Source organism: Bombina bombina, chromosome 3, assembly GCF_027579735.1.
Source record: "Bombina bombina isolate aBomBom1 chromosome 3, aBomBom1.pri, whole genome shotgun sequence".
Classification (NCBI taxonomy): Eukaryota; Metazoa; Chordata; class Amphibia; order Anura; family Bombinatoridae; genus Bombina; species Bombina bombina.
This window is the reverse complement of record NC_069501.1, coordinates 806,121,668-806,139,097: the sequence shown is the minus strand read 5'-3', so window position 1 is coordinate 806,139,097 and position 17,430 is coordinate 806,121,668. Positions and strand designations below refer to the sequence as shown.

Genomic DNA, 17,430 nt, shown 5'->3' with positions numbered 1-17,430 from the left:
TTCAGTAAACTATGTTTTCACAATGCTACATAGCTAATCATAAGCTCAGACATCCACTTGCCTGATGTAGAGGTGCTTTACAGCTAATACTGACTCTCTACCCTTTACAATTCATATACATTATTCTCATCTCTCTACTGCCTTTTTATACCTAATGACGTAGCACTCTGTAATATGTTGGCACTTTAGAAACTAAAGGGCCTTGATAGTGATAACAAATTAAATGTTCTAATTCTATCACTTGTGATACAGCAAAGCTATGTGATTAACCCCCCCCCCAGGAGTTAAAGACACAGCTAAAGTATTGCAGAGCACTGCTGGTCCAGAACAGAAATTACTGCTGATCCAATCAGCAGCACTAGTCTCATGACCCAGCTATGTAACTTGCACTGGTGATTGCACAAAAAAAGAGGTGTTCAGTTAATGTCTCTTTAAATGTCTATTACACACAGAATCTACTGATGTTAGTTATTAAATCTGGCAAGCAAAAGCACCATAATCAAGTGGGTCTTCGGAGAGTTATGAAGTTTCAGAGGGGCAGTAAAGTCAAAATTAAACTTTCATGATTCAGACGAGGCATGTGACTTTAAACAACTTATTTTATTGTATGAATACTCTTGTGCACATTTCAGCCTGATAGGTGCTACCTTTATTTTCACCATTAATATTCTTTATAATCTGATTAGGGATTATTTTGGGAGTTTGGTTTTCTTCTATCTAGCGTTATAATATTTTTAATATTTCTTAAAACAACTTTCCATTTTATTCTAATATTTAATTTGCTTAATTCTCTTTGTATCCTTTGTTGAAAAGCATACATAGGCTCAGGGGCAACAGTGTACTCCTGGGAGCTTACTGCTGATTGGTGGCTGCACATATATGCTTCTTGTTATTGGCTCACCAGATGTGTTCAGACAGCTCCCAGTAATGCATTGCTGTTCCTTGAACAAAGAATACCAAGAGAATGAAGCACATTTGATAATAGAAGTACATTGGAAAGTTTTTTTTTTAAATTACATGCTCTGAGTTATGAAAGAAAAGTGTTGGGTTTTATGTCCCTTAAATGCTAGGTCCATAATTCCTAGTTACTTAAGACATTCTAGAGCTAAAATGAATGATCTCATTTTTTCTTCTCTGACGCTTGGGATTTGCAAACATTTAAGCTCCTGAGCAGGACATGATTGTTGATTGGCTGCTGCTTGAGACTGCTACTCATAATTAGCTTACTGTCCTGTTCTGCTTGGGAGATGCAATTTTCATGGCTCCCAAGTGGGTCTTTATCCATGTGTAACCCCTTTGTATAGTAAGCTAGGATCAGTAGTGCAAATATGACATGCTCTAACAATTTAGCACTTGTGCATTTTGCATTAACGTCAATTTAGTATTTCTCCTCTTTTAACGCAACAGCTTTGTGCCACATTGAAATGTTTTTTTGGATTTATTGGTCACATCCAATGAATGACAAAGAAATTGCAAAAATATTCTCTGAATTGTCTGCTTTCTATTTACTGTTTCTTGGGTTAGTAGTAGTTTAAAATGTCCGCATTCAATCAGAGCACTGTGGTTTTGCTGTATAATTTGTCATTACCCAAAACAAATGAATAATTGCTATAAATAACAAATGTAGTATTTTACTTTTTCAAATCAGAGGAACAGTCATAAACTCTACATTTACAAACCACAACCCTCTATGCTGTATCCTTTTTTTTTTTTTTATTCATTTTTATTATCATTATTTAGCAGCATGGTACAAAAGATGCTGTATCCTTTTTATAGTTACCATTATCTGTACTAGGAAGGGAAATGAATAGATGTGCAGCACTGTGCTTGATTATATCTTGTTTGTTATAGGGTGTAAGTCAAAAGCAGTCTTCACTGTACAAATTCCTCACTGTCTGCAAGTTACATTTATAAGAGTATCATTCATTTTTAGAATAAATAGTGATCTAGTAAATGAATGGAATGATTTGCGAGATGTTTTGCATATTTATTCTGTTTTTGTTTTAATTTTGTTTAGATGAAACGGTCACATTGTCAATTGTTATAGATAAGTTGTCCCCCCGACTTGCACAGCTCAAAGTATTGCACAAAGTGTTCAGCACAGGGATTGCTGAAGTGCCGCCTGACACCAGGAACGTAGTGAGAGCATCTCATCTACTTAATACACTTTACAAAGCCATTCTGGAATATGACAATGTTGGAGAGGCCTCGGAAGAAACGGTGGGTGGTTCTTTTTTTTTGTAGGTAAAGCCGTTTGTTCCTACTGTAGCCTTTTATTGATACAGCATGTTCAGCTTGCCCTTGATAAGAAACAAATAATGTTAGAATACACGCAATCAAGTGCATAACTATGATGCATGTTATTTCCAGGTGTCTCTTCTTTTCTTCCTCTGGGTTGAAACCGTGAGACCCTATTTAGAAATAGTGGACGAATGGATTGTCCATGGGAATCTCTTTGATCCAGCAAAAGAGTTTATCATTCAAAGGTAAATAGAAAATAGATGTTAACTTTTTTTTTTCTTCTAAATTATGATTCCTTTTTTATATAGTTAATCACTATTGAAAGGCTCTGCCTACAGTTTAAAGGGACACTGAACCCAAATTTTTTCTTTAATGATTCAGTTAGAGCATGCAATTTTAAGCAACTTTCTAATTTACTCATATTATCAGTTTTTCTTCTTTCTCTTGCTATCTTTATTTGAAAAAGAAGGCATCGAAGCTTTTTTCTTGGTTCAGGACTCTGGACAGCACTTTTTTATTGGTGAATGAATTTATCCACCAATCAACAAGGACAACCCAGGTTGTTCACCAAAAATGGGCCGGCATCTAAACTTACATTCTTGCATTTCAAATAAAGATACCAAGAGAATAAAGAAAATTTGATAATAGGAGTAAATTAGAAAGTTGCTTAAAATTTCATGCTCTAACTGAATCACAAAAGAAAAAATTTGGGTTCAGTGTCCCTTTAAGTCCCAACATGCAGACACCTTATTTCCCCATGTTTTTATGGATTTATAGACTATGGCTTTGTCCTGTGAAGTATCTTTAGGTTACCGAATGGACCAAAGCTTGTGCCTGGGTTATCTCAGTGTATTTTTTTCTGTATCTTGCATTTATTATAGGGTCAGGTCCTGGTCCAGATATGCCCTTTGTGTATTTTTTTGTGTGTTTTTCTTATTATTATTTAAAGGTTATTTTTTAGGTTGAAAATGGTTTCTGTATACTGCAACCATATCCTGGTGCTTATTTATATTTAAATATCCTCTTCCTGCATGCTTCACGTTCATTGATGTCTCTTTTCCAAGTGTATTTCCTTTGCAGGTTTTAATAGTTCTAGGGCTGACACTACAGGAATTAAAGGGACAATTTAGTTAATTTTTCTTTTTTACATCTGAAAAGAGGGCTTTTAAAAATGCATAGAACAATTTTGTTTTGTTTTAAATGTATTTTTGTAATGTTCTTTTTTTTTGGTTAGGAATAAAGATGTTCCTGTTAATCATCGGGATTTCTGGTATGCTACATATACATTATACAGCATCTCAGAAAAGACTGAAAATGAGGATAAAATGAGTGACAATGCGAGTGCCAGTTCTGGCAGTGATCAAGCTCCAGCCAGCAGGCACCATACAATGGTTTCTTTTTTAAAGCCAGTTCTGAAGCAGATCATCATGGCGGGAAAATCCATGCAACTGCTGAAGAACCTTAACTGCAAGCTTGCTTCCCTACAGCAGGACTCCTCTAGAGGTATGCTCATATCCAATCTAAAGAAAAAATGTCAACTGTGCTTTGTCTTATTTTCCCTTTAATACAATAGTTTTAAGTACTAATATTTTGGCTGGTTAAAGGGACATAATACCGATATGCTAAGAAAGTAATGCAACGTAACTATAAAAAGCTGACAAGAAAATATCACATGAACATCTCTATATACAAAAGGAAGATATTTTACTTCAAACTACTTACTAACCCTAATCTAAAATGTGTTCAGTTCACCAATTCTGTTTAAAACAATTATGCTACAGTTACTATCAGTTGCATGTTGAAAAGTCAATCAATGCATAGACGTATATGCTATTAATTCTTGCAAATGCTCAGTAGGAGCTGGTGACTCAAAAAGTGTAAATATAAAACGATGACTAGACCGTTCATTTAAACTTAGTAGGGAAATAACATGGCTGTTCCTGCACATGCCAGATGTATGCTCTCTTGCAAGTCCTGGGACTATCATCTTGATTGGATGCTTAAAGTCCCTTTTAAAATGGGATGTGGCTACTGAGGAAATTTTGTGGTAACATTTATTTTTTAAATGGAGCTGATATTTTCTAGTCGGCTGTTTACAGATATGCTGATCACTTTCAAGTGCTTTAACATTTGGATATTGTGTAAAAAAAATCTTGAATCCTCTTTCTTGCATGTATATAAACTAAATAATGTGCACTATGTTTATCTTAGTATTCTCTTATGTGTACATTTAAAGAGATAGTGAACACCTTGTTTAGAAAGATAGATAATCCCTTTATTTACCATTCCCCAGTTTTGCATAACCAACACTGTTGTATAAATATACTTTTTTCCTCTGTAATTACCTTGTATATAAGCTTCTGCTGACTGCCTACTTATCTCAGATCTTTGGACAGACTTGCATTTCAGGCAATTAGTGCTAACTCTTAAATAACTTCACATGCGTGAGCACAATGTTATCTTTATAAAACACATGAACTAATTCCCTCAAGCTGTGAAAAACTTTCAAATGCATTTAGATAAGAGGCGGCCTTCAAGGGCTTAGAAATTAGCATATGAGCCTACTTAGGTTTAGTTTTCAACTAAGAATAACAAGAGAACAAAGCAAATTTGAGGATAAAAGTAAATTAGAAAACAAAATTTATGCTTACCTGATAAATTTCTTTCTTTCCGGATATGGTGAGTACACAAAGTCATCAATTACTAGTGGGAATATCACTCCTGGCCAGCAGGAGGAGGCAAAGAGCACCATAACAAAGCTGTTAAGTGTCACTCCCCTATTTGACCGAAGGGAAATGGAAAGGAATAATACAAAGGTGTAGCGGTGCCTGAGGTTAAGTCAAAAATACCTGTCTTAATAAAGGGTGGGGTCTTGGACTTACCATATCCGGAAAGAAAGAAATTTATCAGGTAAGCATACATTTTTGTTTTCTTTCCTAAGCTATGGTGAGTCCACAACATCATCAATTACTAGTGGGAACCAATACCCAAGCTAGAGGACACACACGACTAGGGAGGGATAACAAGACAGGCAGACTTAAACAGAAGGCACCACCGCTTGAACAACCCTTCTCCCAAAAGAAACCTCAGCTGAAGCAAAAGTATTAAATTAGGAAAAAGTATGCAAAGAGGACCAAGTTGCAGCCTTGGAAATCTGTTCCACAGAAGCTTCATTTTTGAAAGCCCAAGAAGAGGAAACGGCTCTAGTGGCATAAGCTGTTATTCTCTCAGGAGGCTGCTGGCCAGCAGTCTCAAAAGCAAAACGTATCATACTTCTCAACCAGAAAGAGAAGTTGCAGTAGCCTTCTGACCTTTACGCCTTCCAGAGAAACAGATAAACAGGGCAGAGGATTGGCAAAAATCCTTAGTTGCCTGCAGGTAGAACTTTAGCGCACGTACAACATCCAAGTTGTGCAACAAACGTTCCTTATGAGAAGAAGGATTAGGACATAGGGAAGGAACAACAATTTCCTGATTTAATATTTCTATCAGAAACCACCTTAGGGAGCAATCCCAATTTAGTATAAAGAACCGCCTTATCAGCATGAAAGATAAGAGAAGGCGAATCTCACTGCAAAGCCGAGACTCTCCAAGCAGAAGAAATAGCAATAGGAAACAAAACCTTCCAAGATAACTTAATATCTATGAAATGCATAGGCTCAAACGGAGCCTGCTGCAAAACTTTAACAAGGAGGAACAACAGACTTAAACACAGGTCTGATCCTGACCAGAGCCTAACAAAAAGATTGAACGTCTGGCTCATCCGCCAGACGCTTGTGCAGCAAAATAGATAAGGCAGAAATCTGACCCTTCAGACAACTGGCCGATAATCCTTTCTCCAGACCATCCTGAAGAAAAGCCAAAATCCTAGGAATCCTGACCCCACTCCAAGATTAGCCCCTGGATTCGCACCAATAAAGGTATTTATGCCATACCTTATGGTAAATCTTCCTATTAACAGGCTTGCATGCCTGAATCATGGGCTCAATGACCGACTCAGAAAAACCACACTTAAACAAAACTAAGTGTTCAATCTCCAAGCAATCAACTTCAGAGAAACGAGATTTGGATGAAGGAATGGACCCTGAGTTAGAAGGTCCTTCCTCAGGGAAAGCCTCCAAGGTGGAAGGGATGACATCTTTACTAGGTCTGCATACCAGATTCTGCGAGGCCACGCAGGAGCTATTAAGATTACCGATGCCCTCTCCTGCTTGATACGAGTGATGACTCGTGGGAGGAGGGCAAGCGGAGGAAACTGATATGCCAGACTGAAGTCCCAAGGAACCGCCAAAGCATCTATCAGGGCGGTCTGCAAATCTCTTGACCTTGAACCATACCTTGGAAGCTTTGCGTTCTGCCAATACGCCATCAGATTCAACTCCGGCATCCCCCATTTGAGGGTTAGCCTGAAAAACAACTCAGAATGGAGAGCCCACTCCCCGGGGTGGAATGTCTTGCTGTTCAGGAAATCCGCTTCCCAGTTGTCCACACCTGGAATGTGGATGGCATAGAGACAGTAATTGTGAGCTTTCGCCCACTGAATATTCCGAACCACCTCCTTCATGGCTAAGGAACTCCGAGTTCCTCCCTGGTGGTTGACATAAGCCACTGAGGTGATATTGTCTGACTGGAACCTGATAAACTGGGCTGAGGACAACTGGGACCAAGCCATCAAAGCATTGTAAATCACTCAACTCCAAAATGTTTATGGGGAAAGCAGACTCCTCCCGAGTCCATAGTCTCTGCGCCTTCGAGTCCCAGACTGCTCCCCAACCTAGTAGACTGGCATCAGTGGTCACAATCACCCAGGAAGGTCTCCGGAAGCAGGTGTCTCTTGTTGACTGATCTAGATCTATTCTCTGAGACAGATCCAAATGGTCGCCATTCCATTGTCTGAGCATGCATAACTGCAGAGCTCTCAAATGAAATCGAGAAAAGGGAATGATGTCCATGGAAGCGACCATTAGACCAATTACCTCCATACATTGAGCCATTGATGGCCGAACAGTAGACTGAAGAGAGAGGCAAGAAGAGCAGATCTTTGATTTTCTGACCTCCGTCAGAAAAATCTTCATAGATAGAGAATCTATTATGGTCCCTAAGAAAACCACCCTTGTAGCTGGAACAAGGGAACTCGTCTCCAGATTCACTTTCCATCCGTGGGAACGTAGAAAAGACAACAAGGTCTCTGTATGAGAGTTTGCTTGTTGAAAAGATGGCGCCTGAACCAAGATATCGTCCAGGTATGGTGCCACAGCAATATCCCAAGCCCTTATAACTGCCAAGAGAGCCCCCAGAACCTTTGAGAAAATTCTGGGAGCTGTGGCAAGGCCAAAAGGAAGAGCCACAAACAAAGTGTTTTCCAGAAAGGCGAATCTCAGGAACCTGTGAGGATCCCTGTGGATGGGAACATGAAGATACGCATCATTCAGGTCTATGGTCGTCATGAACTGACCCTCTTGTACCAAGGGAAGAATGGACCGAATGGTTTCCATTTTGAAGGATGGCACCCTGAGAAACTTGTTTAGACACTTTAGGTCTAGAATAGGACGAAAAGTTTCCTCTTTTTTGGAAACCACAAACAGATTGGAATAGAATCCTAGACCCTGTTCTCTTGCAGGAACTGAAACTATCACCCCCAGGGAGGAAAGGTCCCAAACTCAATTCAAGAATGCCTCTCTTTTTATCTGGTCTGCAGATAATCTTTAGAGGAGAAACCTGCCCCTGGGAGGAAACGTTTTAAATTCTATTTTGTAACCCTGAGACACTATGTCCATAGCCTATGGATCTGGGACATCTCGTACCCATGCTTGATAAAAAAAGAGAAAGTTTGCCCCCCACTTGATCCAGTCCTGGACCGTGGGCAATCCCTTCCTGCTGTTTTAGATTAATCTGCGGGTTTCTTTGATTGCTTCCCCTTGTTCCAAGACTGATTGGGTTTCCAAGAAGACTTGGACGATTCCTGCTTGGAAGAGGGAGAGGAAGGCTTTCCTTTGAAGTTACGAAAGGAACGAAAATTACTTTGACAACCGTTAGGTCTATTCTTCTTGTCTTGTGGTAGAAAAGACCCTTTCCCATCAGTAGTGTCGGAGATTATTTTAGCCAGACCAGGTCCAAACAAGGTCTTACCCTTGTAAGGAAGCGTTAGAAGCTTGGACTTAGAAGTAACATCCACTGACCATGATTTTAGCCACAACGCCTTGCGAGCTAGCACAGCAAAGCCTGATATCTTGGCTCCCAGTTTAATTACTTGCATCAGAAATCATCAGAAATAAAGGAGTTGGATAGTTTGAGAGCCTTAATCCTATCTTGGATCTCCTCCAAAGGAGTCTCTACTTGAAGAGAATCAGACAAAGCATCATACCAATAAGATGCCGCACTAGACACAGTGGCAATACAAACTGCAGGTTGCCATTGGAGACCTTGATAAACATACATCTTCTTCAAATAAGCCTCCAGCTTTTTGTCCATGGGATCCTTAAAAGAGCAGCTATCCTCTATAGGAATAGTAGTTCTCTTAGGCAGAGTAGAAATGGCCCCTTCTACTTTAGGCACCATACACCAAGAATCCTTAATGGAGTCAGTGACAGGAAACCTCTTCTTGAAAACAGGAAATGGGGAAAACGGTATCCCTGGCTTCTCCCACCATTGCGCAATAATCTCTGTTGCACGGTCTGGAACAGGAAACACTTCCACCGAGGAAGGAACATCAAAGTACTTATTCAGTTTACTTGATTTTTTTAGGGTTGACAGCGACAGGCGGGTCGGAGTCGTCCAAAGTAGCCAAAACCTCCTTTAACAATACACAAAGGCGTTCAAGCTTAAATCTGAAGGATACAACTTCAGCATTAGATGAAGGAATTAAACTAAACATAATCTGAGATCTCACCCTCAGAGGCTACTGACGTATCCTCTTCCTCAGACTCATGAGGAAGGGCAACCTGAGTAGCAGATAATGGAACACAAACCTTACTTTCTGACTCTCTACATTTCCTCTTGCGTTTTTCCTTTAATATTGGAAAAGCAGATACTGCCACAGATACTGCAGAAGATACCTGTGCAGCAATATCTGTAGGCAAATAAACTCGGCTAGGAGATTGAGAGGAACTGAAGGGCACTGTATGTGACGCCAGAGAGGCTTGGGACATTTGAGGAGAAACCTGTTGCACTGCCCGGACATCATCAACCTGAGAGACATTAGGCTCATTCAAAAGTCTATCTTTAAACTTTAGAGTCTTTTTTAATGTTTGAAGAGCGAAATTGCATGGGGGCAACAATTTTGGCTTCTAAACATAATAAACAAGAGTTTAAAGGAGCAGCCTTCTGCTCCAATTCAATGACAGACATTGCAAAAGGCCTTTAGACAGAAAATATATATATTTTTTGGTACTGTGTCTTTAAATCAAAGAGCGATATAATGCTCAGGAATAAAACTTGCCCCCAAGGAAAACCTCTACACCTTAGCAGGCTGAGGCACTCCTACCTGCCCTCCGGACAACTCTAAACAGAGCCCTTTATTTTATAGAGCTCCAAAAGTTCCCGGCACAGTCAACACCGCTCTGGCAGAGAAAGAGGAAGTCTCCTAAATTTAAACTGCACTACAAAAGCGCGCGCATCCGGCCGTTCTTAAGAAAATATTCAAACCGCTCCAGCTGAGAAGTATCGTACAGCCTAAAGAAGCCGGTCCTGAACAATAACTGTTCACAAAACACACTGATATCCGGACCACTCACAAACAAAGACTAGTCCATAAAGTTAACCCCTTCCTCTAAGGGAGAAACACAGTCTCTCTGTCACATATAATAACAAGGTCTTACCCCAGTATTAAAGTGCCTGCACACTGCCTTCTTGATATCCTTGCCAAGGATATTTTCCAAGTCCCATAATTGGCAGTCTTCAGTGCCAGCCATGTAAGACCCCAACACTTACATGCATTTTAGCCGTCTGGCAGAAGGACAGCTCACAAAGCGTGGAAGGACACAAACTCCTTACAGAGGCCTGTGGAAAAAAGAAAGAACAGAGTAAACCTTCTCTGGTTTCTATACTAGGGCAGCAATATCATAGGAAAACGTAGCAAGGCCCACCTTACAAGTTCCTAACTGCTTTAAAACCACCATTACTCTACTGAAGAGATTAACGTGGACTACGGCTAGACCCAATTCTTGAAACGAAGAAAAGATCAGAGTAAACCTACTCTGGCTTTCTAAAACAATAAAATGTTGCTTGTAGCGACAGAAATCCAATTTTCGATAGACACCTAAACTTCACCTCCTCCATGTACAGAGGCAAAGAGAATGACTGGGGATTGTGGGTAGGGGAGTGACACTTAACAACTTTGCTGTGGTGCTCTTTGCCTCCTCCTGCTGGCCAGGAGTGATATTTCCACTAGTAATTGATGACGTTGTTTCCCTTTAATGTTCATTAGTTCAGTTCTTTATATCAAAATATAATTTTGCTAAATGTTACTTTTTTTTTCATTTGTCTAACTCTGTTATTTTTTTCTTAAAATTCTTTTTAACTAGATGCTGATAGAAAAAGCCTGTACGCAATGTTTCTAGAATCAGTTCAATCCCGTCTAAGCCAGGGAAAAGATTTGGCACCTGACCTTATTACTGAACAGCAAATTAACAAGCAAAGTCTTGTAAAGATGCATTCAATAGTCTCCAAGCACCTTGAACTGGGTGATACTCATGACCCACTGCTGGCAATCAACTTTGCAAGGTGATTAATATATGTATTTAAGCTTTCAAAATGCATAATAATCAATCTAAAAACACAATTATTTCTTAGTTACTATTTGTTCTGGGTTAAGAATGATAGAAAAGTAAAACATGTTAATGCCAACTTGTTTAAATTAGCTAATATTATTTATTAGCTTTAATTATTACACAATGATGGCTCCAAGATCAGGCTTTGAATGGCCGTCAGGCAAACTGGAAAAATGCCAGATGGGCCTGGTTATTATATTAAAAGTTAAACGTCCTGTTCTTAATACAGGTGGTGATGGGTTAGCTACTGTGTCACTCATTGTGTAGTATAGTCCCAACAGTCTCCCTGTTCTCATCCCCATATATTTACAGGCCCTTTACAAACAGCACAACATGCACTAGGGATACAGCAGTTACAAGGGGGCCTGGGTACTGCTTGCAGGACCGGGGCTTTATCTAAGGACTTGTGTGGGCAAAGAGCTGAAAGAGGCTGAGGTCTGATGTGGGTATGTGTGAAATAAGATTGCTGTCAAAAAGGCAAGTGTGTGTGATTCTTAATCATTGTGCAGAAATTTGGACGTACAAATACAAATCTAAATTTACAAATACAATCCATTTTAATTTTTTAATATTTTTTTTAAGAATACAAATCTTTAATTACAAATACATTTTTTGGGGAAATACAATACAATTTTTTCTTTTGGAAGTACAATTTTGTTTTTTGGAATTGCACTTTAGGATTTTCTAATTCTCAGAACTAAAAAAGCTCACTGTTGATATATCAATGCCAACCTTGCTACATATCATTCACTATTTAGACTTTCACAAGTAAGAACTGGAAAACACTTTATACTAACAATATAACTGGTTAGGTTTGTCAGCTGCAGGCTCAAGCTCAGATTTGGCTCCTCAGAATGTGGCAATGGAGTTTGGAGTTTGGCTGTTAAAACAGATATAGCAAACAAGATGTTAATTTGTTTTAGAAATGGTTAGACTTGGCTGATTTGTTGTTTTAAGACAAGAGAAATTACTTGCAATTAGAAGTGTGTTTGTCCCTTTAACACTGGGAAAGAGTTTACAATTATGTAGGTATAGTATAAGGTGTTTTTTTTAACATTTTTTTTTATGTTTTTTCAAGTAAAGCTTTATGTTTATGGGGGGGGCAGAGACATTAGTAAATTATATATACATAGTATATATCCGTAATTTAGCATACAAAAGCATACAAAAATAAATGTTATAAAAGTATCTAAAGCTGTCATTTTGTTAAATGAAAAATCCGGCTTCCTCCAATCGTTGTGTTGCCCCACAAGCTGGACGCCAGAGGGCAAGCAACGACTGGAGGAAGCCAGATTCGTCGTTGCTGTGCTAACTACAGCAGGAGAAGTGGGCAGAGGATTGCTGGTCTGCTTTCCATAAAGAAAAAGTATTTTAAAAAAAGAGGCTTCAATGTAAAGTTTAATGAATGAAAGTGCCCCTGTTTTTAAGAGTATTTTTAAATACAGAGCACTTATTCATTACACTTTATATTCACTTTAAGTGTTGTATTTCCTGAATGCTCTAAAATAGCAAACTACAAATATGGCTAATAAAATAGCTGCTTTAGATATTTTTAAAACATGTTATGCTTTTGTATGCTAAATTGCGGATATATGCTATGTATTTATAAATGAATAATGTCTCTGTTTTATTTCATAAACATAGAGCTTTACTTGAAAAAACATTCACTTTAAAAATCCCTCTACATTATGCTTTACCTGGTTTCCTTTGCTTGGGTCAATAAGAAGTAAATGAGCTGCTGCACTGATCTACTCAATCACTGTCTAGAACATTGCAGGATTGATCTGATAACTACACCACAGCTAGTAATGCAGGTTTCCTCTGTGGGGGAATGAGGAAAAAACAGTTTTCACAAGTAAATAACAGGAAAAGCAGGCAAAATAAATTATTGATTGGGTCTTAAACGTAAAGGTTTTTATATATATATATATATATATATATATATATATATATATATTGGTATTTGTTTAATCAACTGTATGACTTTCATGTTTAGTAATTTATATAAATACTAAAATAATAAAGTATGGATAATTCACCACTACTTCTCACATTGAAATGGATAATAATTGTTATTCTTGGGATTTTGAGTAATTGACTTTAGCGCCACAGAAGAAGATGATAGGTTGGTACTTCTAGACACAAAGCTATATTTGTATGGTTGAGTAGCATTCAGCAGACCTTGTTAAATTGAAAATTACAGAAATGATAAATAACACCACACCAAAAGTCATATGTTGCTTATTTATACACCTGTGATAAGGCTTTATTTAGGAAATGGTTATGCTGCAATGAGAATATTGTTCATCCTCCTTATATTTCCTGACTGCTTCAAAACTGAGTTTTCTGTTGCTTTCCAGGTTATATTTGGAACAGAGTGACTTTTTGGACACCTTTACTTGTGGTGATGTCTCTGTAGACCGTTCTTCAGAATCTGTTACCTGTCAGTCATTTGAGTTGACACTCAGATCGTGCCTGTACCCTCACATTGATAAGCACTATATGGAGTGCTGTGGTAACCTCATGCAAACTCTAAAGAAGGATTATAAGTAAGTACCTAGAATGTAGTGTTTGATATAGCACAAACGTTTTGTCAATGCTCTGTTTTGTGGAAAATGGAAGTTAAACATTCTCTATAAGTTATTTTACTCTAATTTGCATTAAGAACATATTCACTATAATAACAGATAAACAACGCAAATTTTGCAGTATAGTTATAAATTGTGAATAAATTCTATGTACACATATATCAAGCTGTTATTACTAGGGATGTGCATTTCGATCCTTCTTGAGAAACCGAATGCGAAAGTAAGCAGCGGCTTATGTCCTTCGGATATTTTCATAGCCAGATTCCTGTAAAAGATCCCCACACTAAGATCTATGTTTCTGTAGGTCACATGCAAGACATTTATCTTCCATGCATGCTTCAATGCTGGTGATGTTGTGGCATTGGTCGAAAACATCTTAGCTATTGGATAACATTCCAATTTCTTCTGTTAAGTGTGATCAGTCCACGGGTCATCATTACTTCTGGGATATTACTCCTCCCCAACAGGAAGTGCAAGAGGATTCACCCAGCAGAGCTGCATATAGCTCCTCCCCTCTACGTCACTCCCAGTCATTCTCTTGCACCCAACGACTAGATAGGATGTGTGAGAGGACTATGGTGATTATACTTAGTTTTATATCTTCAATCAAAAGTTTGTTATTTTAAAATAGCACCGGAGTGTGTTATTACCTCTCTGGCAGAGTTTGAAGAAGAATCTACCAGAGTTTTGCTATGATTTTAGCCGGAGTAGTTAAGATCATATTGCTGTTCTCGGCCATCTGAGGAGTGAGGTAAACTTCAGATCAGGGGACAGCGGGCAGATGAATCTGCATAGAGGTATGTAGCAGTTTTTATTTTCTGACAATGGAATTGATGAGAAAATCCTGCCATACCGATATAATGTCATGTATGTATACTTTACACTTCAGTATTCTGGGGAATGGTACTTCACTAGAATTACACTGTAAGAAATACATAAAGCTGTTTAATAACTAGAGATTATGTTTAACGTTTTTGCTGGAATGTAAAATCGTTTTCATTTGCTGAGGTACTGTGTGAATAAATGTTTGGGCACTATTTTTCCACTTGGCAGTTGCTTAATCTGTTTTTCTGACAGTTTCTGTTCTCCCTCACTGCTGTGTGTGAGGGGGAGGGGCCGTTTTTTGGCGCTTTTACTATGCATCAAATATTTCAGTCAGCAACTCATTGTATTCCCTGCATGATCCGGTTCATCTCTACAGAGCTCAGGGGTCTTCAAAACTTATTTTGAGGGAGGTAATTTCTCTCAGCAGAGCTGTGAGAATTATAGTTTGACTGAGATAAAAAACGTTTATTCTGTAATTTGTTTCCTGCTTTCAGAATTTGTTATCTTTGCTAATGGGATTAAACCTTTGCTAAAGTTGTGTTGTTTACAAGGATTGAGGCTATAACTGTTTCAATTTATTAATTTTCAACTGTCATAGATCTTCTGTGCTTCTTAAAGGCACAGTACTTTTTAATATTATTCTAATTGAATTGTATTTCCAAGTTGCAAGTTTATTTGCTAGTGTGTTAAACATGTCTGATTCAGAGGATGATACCTGTGTCATTTGTTGCAATGCCAAAGTGGAGCCCAATAGAAATTTATGTACTAACTGTATTGATGCTACTTTAAATAAAAGTCAATCTGTACAACAGTGCTTTCCAAACTGTGTGTCGGGACACACTAGTGTGTCGGCAGCAGTGTGTAGGTGTGTCCCTGCTTCAGCACAAATTCTTTTAAATTTAATATTTTTTTTTATTTTTTTTGGGTTTCTGACTTTCCGCCTGCCTGCTATGCATATCACATGGTTGACACGTGATTGATACCTAGAGGGTCACAGATCATCTTAACCTATTGGCGCAGCTCAGTGGGAACTGAAACTATTCCCATTGGCGGCTTTGGCAGCACATTGCCTCCTGACTGCACGTGTAGTCTCCTTAATTGGCTCGTGACTGCATGTGTAGTCAGTGAGTGGGACAGCAGTGTGTTTGCAGCGTGGGCAGTAGTCAATCGGACTCACCGAGCTCTGAGGGCGGCAACTAAAACGCTGAGCTAAAGTCAGTGAGGGGTTTTTTTTGCAACTAGCTCCCAGTAGTGCATTGCTGCTCCTGCTCTTCATATATGGATAGGAAGGGGAAGCTTAAAAATGCTTGATGATGAAATGTGAGTGTCTTTATCTAATATGCCACCAAATATTCAGAAATTGTGTTCATCCCATCAACCTCATACATCACATTAAAATAGTAAGTAGAATTTATTTTTATTCTTGCACATACTTACATACTGTTACTTGTAAATACATTTCATTATTATACCATTTATGTATGTGTCCTTATCTCTTAAAACAAGTTAGTTTAAAATCCAGTTTGCCAGTACAACTGAATTACTGTGTCGCGAAATTATGTAGGTCTAAAAAGTGTGTCGCCAACATGAAAAGTTTGGAAAGCTCTGCTGTACAAATTGAACAAATTTCACCAAACAACGAGGGGAGAGTTATGCCGACTAACTCGCCTCACGTGTCAGTACCTACATCTCCCGCTCAGAGGGAGGTGCGTGATATTGTAGCGCCGAGTACATCTGGGCGGCCATTACAAATCACATTACAGGATATGGCTACTGTTATGACTGAGGTTTTGGCTAAATTACCAGAACTAAGAGGTAAGCGTGATCACTCTGGGGTGAGAACAGAGTGCGCTGATAATATTAGGGCCATGTCATACACTGCGTCACAGGTGGCAGAACATGAGGACGGAGAACTTCATTCTGTGGGTGACGGTTCTGATCCAAACAGACTGGATTCAGATATTTCAAATTTTAAATTTAAACTGGAAAACCTCTGTGTATTACTAGGGGAGGTGTTAGCGGCTCTGAATGATTGTAACACAGTTGCAATACCAGAGAAAATGTGTAGGTTGGATAAATATTTTGCGGTACCGACGAGTACTGAGGTTTTTCCTATACCTAAGAGACTTACTGAAATTGTTACTAAGGAGTGGGATAGACCCGGTGTGCCGTTCTCACCCCCTCCGATATTTAGAAAAATGTTTCCAATAGACGCCACCACAAGGGACTTATGGCAAACGGTCCCTAAGGTGGAGGGAGCAGTTTCTACCTTAGCTAAGCGTACCACTATCCCGGTGGAGGATAGCTGTGCTTTTTCAGATCCAATGGATAAAAAGTTAGAGGGTTACCTTAAGAAAATGTTTGTTCAACAAGGTTTTATATTGCAACCCCTTGCATGCATTGCGCCGATCACGGCTGCAGCGGCATTCTGGATTGAGTCTCTGGAAGAGAACATTGGTTCAGCTACTCTGGACGACATTACGGACAGGCTTAGAGTCCTTAAACTAGCTAATTCATTCATTTCGGAGGCCGTAGTACATCTTACTAAACTTACGGCGAAGAATTCAGGATTCGCCATTCAGGCACGCAGGGCGCTGTGGCTAAAATCCTGGTCAGCTGATGTTACTTCTAAGTCTAAATTGCTTAATATACCTTTCAAAGGGCAGACCTTATTCGGGCCCGGGTTGAAAGAGATTATCGCTGACATTACAGGAGGTAAAGGCCATGCCCTGCCTCAGGACAAAGCCAAAGCCAAGACTAGACAGTCTAATTTTCGTTCCTTTCGTAATTTCAAAGCAGGAGCAGCATCAACTTCCTCTGCACCAAAACAGGAAGGAGCTGTTGCTCGCTACAGACAAGGCTGGAAACCTAACCAGTCCTGGAACAAGGGCAAGCAGACTAGGAAACCTGCTGCTGCCCCTAAAACAGCATGAATTGAGGGCCCCCGATCCGGGATCGGATCTAGTGGGGGGCAGACTTTCTCTCTTCGCCCAGGCTTGGGCAAGAGA

The 17,430-nt window shown here is 39.1% G+C and overlaps 1 protein-coding gene across 1 annotated transcript in view; it reads left to right on the top strand.

Annotated features, from left to right (window-relative positions):
• TUBGCP5 (tubulin gamma complex associated protein 5) overlaps positions 1-17,430 on the top strand; it is a 128,004-nt gene that overhangs the window by 26,749 nt on the left and 83,825 nt on the right. Inside the window, exons 11-15 of the mRNA XM_053705463.1 lie at positions 2,018-2,220; positions 2,371-2,486; positions 3,476-3,744; positions 10,764-10,962; positions 13,370-13,558. Of these exons, the coding sequence (XP_053561438.1) occupies positions 2,018-2,220; positions 2,371-2,486; positions 3,476-3,744; positions 10,764-10,962; positions 13,370-13,558 (976 nt within the window). The remainder of the gene's footprint in view (positions 1-2,017; positions 2,221-2,370; positions 2,487-3,475; positions 3,745-10,763; positions 10,963-13,369; positions 13,559-17,430) is intronic.